The sequence below is a fragment of the Eurypyga helias genome, unplaced genomic scaffold (genome assembly GCF_000690775.1).
Source record: "Eurypyga helias isolate BGI_N326 unplaced genomic scaffold, ASM69077v1 scaffold19380, whole genome shotgun sequence".
Classification (NCBI taxonomy): Eukaryota; Metazoa; Chordata; class Aves; order Eurypygiformes; family Eurypygidae; genus Eurypyga; species Eurypyga helias.
In genome coordinates, this window is record NW_010224144.1 from 67,669 (window position 1) to 70,646 (window position 2,978).

General features: G+C 43.3%; 1 protein-coding gene across 1 annotated transcript in view; it reads right to left on the reverse strand.

Moving 5' to 3' along the window:
• Positions 1-1,660, reverse strand: part of NALCN (sodium leak channel, non-selective) — a 20,777-nt gene extending 19,117 nt beyond the window's left edge. Inside the window, exon 1 of the mRNA XM_010160685.1 lies at positions 1,612-1,660. Within this exon, the coding sequence (XP_010158987.1) occupies positions 1,612-1,660 (49 nt within the window). The remainder of the gene's footprint in view (positions 1-1,611) is intronic.
• Between the last annotated feature and the right edge of the window lie 1,318 nt (positions 1,661-2,978).

Here is a 2,978-nt window from a genome sequence, read left to right on the forward strand (position 1 = left end):
TACATTCCATTCATATCATTAACAGCCAACTGCAAATATTTTTCATTTAGAAATTCATTTTTTCATTAAGGCTTATCCTAAAACCATCGAAGCACAACCTTTTTTTGGGTGGATTTTAATAGCCTTATGCAGAGATCTGTAGTTGTAGCCTGTTTCCACATTAACTTATGCACAACCTCCTAGTGGCCTCACGATTACAATTTTAATTTGCATTGCAGACTCCTGGGGAATTATGAACACTAGGGCTCAACATGAATAAAATCAAAATATCTTTGATACCCGGACGAGGTGGGAGATGAAGAGGTTGTGCTATCTTCAGTCTGCTTTTCAGATCCTCCCATCGTCTCTGATCTACGGTCAGTAATGCTGTCCCCTTAACAAAGAAAGAGAATCATATAAAGCTATTGTCATATAAAAGCTGGAACATTTAATGCTGTAAACATGAAAACAACATTCTCCTTGGTGCCTGAGATAAAGTTACAGATGCAACTCTCCTTAAATAACACACTGTTTGAGTAAAGGAGTCTAAGGTATCAGCTGGTACTCAAGAGGATTTCTGGATGCATTAGCTCTGAGTTTCTGGGACTCGACTCAGCAGGCACAGTTGTTGCTCTTTGTGGCTACAGCCCAGTGTGGGCAGTGGAACGCCGCAGGAGGTCTTCCATTTGACTGAACATCATTTGCCAGGAAACACTGTTTTAAAGAGCGGTCGATTTTGTCCGGACCTGACTGCAGAAAATCCTGCGGCTCGTCAGTGCCGCTACAGTTTCTCGGGGTATGAGCCCTCTAGGAGACCGCTGCCACTCTTCAAAGCTCTTCTGCTTGGGGTGTAATTGAAATAAAATAATGGTATGTTAAGAATCTACAAGAGCTCCCCACAAAGAAAGCTCAAGGAGAGGTGGAGATACACCTTTAGGGTGGGTGGTGGTAGATGGTAATGCGTGTAGGTGTGTTCTTAACATAGGAAGAAATAGCAAACCCCAGACAGAATTCAATGTTGTTTAAAATGACATTCAAAACAAACTGAGGTCCTCATCACTTCAGAGAACTGCAAAATCTCCTAGAAGGAGTCTGGAGTTACAAAAACAAGGGAGACCTTTTCAAGGTAAATGTCACGAGCCTGTCTCCCAGACACTCGGCTGATCCCACTGTCAGCACCGAGCCGCACCGAGCTGGGTGAGCCTCGGCATTGGCTGGTGTAGGCGCCGGAACTGCGTCTGGCTGTGCGACTGATAAGGTCAGGATTGCTCCCTCGCGCTGGACATAATCTCTGCACGGAGCTGCGGCCCCAGACGGCACCCCGGGAGGAGGTGCCTTCCAACACGACACCAACAAAACGACAGATACAAGGATGCCTATTGCCTGTGTCAGGCCCAAACTGTGCTGTTTAGAAACGCTTAGATTGAAAGGCAGCGAACGTGTGTCTGTTTTATACTCTTCAACAGCTTTCACTGCAAAGAAGACAAAAGGTGGCAAAAGAAGTGGACCTTCGTGAAATTTAGAAATAGTGATGCCAAGTCACTCTATTTCTCAGGAATTACCACTTCCAGCAGCAGGATCATTGTAAGAGGATCACAGAGCAGGCACTGCTACTGGAAGAGCTACATTTACCTTTGGACTTCAGCTCAAAAATCCCAGATAATATTTGAGACGACCTCATCTTCACTGCCGAACTGGGAGCTGTGACGAGTGATGTGCAAGGGTGGTGAAATGGGAGGTGGTGTAACCCTTTGGCCATCTGTCCTGTTTCTGGGACAGCTGAGGACCCAGCCCAGAGCCCCCTGTGATACTTGCCAGTCCAACGTCTCCAGGCCTGCAGCACCGACAGCTCACATGAAATACTATGGCATATCTGAAAGCATTTTGGTTTTGTGGGTTTTTGGTTTTTTTTAGAAAATGGTTTGTTCTCATGTAAAATAGTTCATTTCATAATTGTCCAATTCTGACCCTCCTCAACAACTCCTGGCACTACTCTATCCATGTATCAGCCATGAACTTTCTAAAGCCAACATCTACTTAAAACACCAGTAGCTTGCCCAGTGTTAAGAAGATGCAACTTAACCTCACACAGTGACTGTTTTGCTCTCTCCTTTCTGGACTAATTGCTAGCCTTCTGTCTATCTTCACTTTTTTTTCAGTATCTGGACATTCCTTCATCCTGCTTGAATGTTCATTGTGACGAGATTTTTTTTTCCCCACTACACAATTAACTAATACGTTCAAAGTATTTGCAAGTCAAGTCTGAAGAAGTTTTCTTTTCCCCATAGGAAATACATAAAAAGTGAGAGGTATTCAAGAAAAAAGACAGAAAACCAAACATTACAGGCCACAGCAACCACCTGAGGTTACAAAGAAACAGCTGAACCACTGACATTACTCATGAATGAGTTATACTGGCTGTATTTTGAGTATCATGTAAATTCTATAGAAATGTTGCATGATGTGCCTGTTAAGTGTAGTTTACAGGGAACTGTTACTAGTGAGTAGCTTTTCTGATGTTCAGACCAATCCTTTTCCTGCATTCAGATACGGAATTTAGGGAGGAGGGCATTCGTATCTGAAAAAGTGCTTGCAGTTTGAGGAAAACATACAGAGAAAACCACCTCAGAATGATAAAGTAAAAATCAGATAATTTTCTGAAACTAATAGGAACTCTAATTCATGCCCTACACCTCAGACTTCCACATTTACGCTGGCACCTCATGCAGGGGCAATGTGGGCTAGGATGAACTGTTTAATTATCTCCTGTGACCACAATCCTTGTAAGGCCCGTGTTTACACCTTCCTGCTCCCTTTAATTTTGAATCACAGTGAACGTAAACAAACTTTCTATTTCCACATGAGTTTGAGCTGTCCTGTGTCTTTAAAGCTGCACAACTAGGAGAAAGGAACGAAACATGAATCTGATATGCAGTCACATACAATTAAGAGCTTTTTTCTCTGCTTCATGTTCATACCTGTGCTGGGTTCAGCCAGGA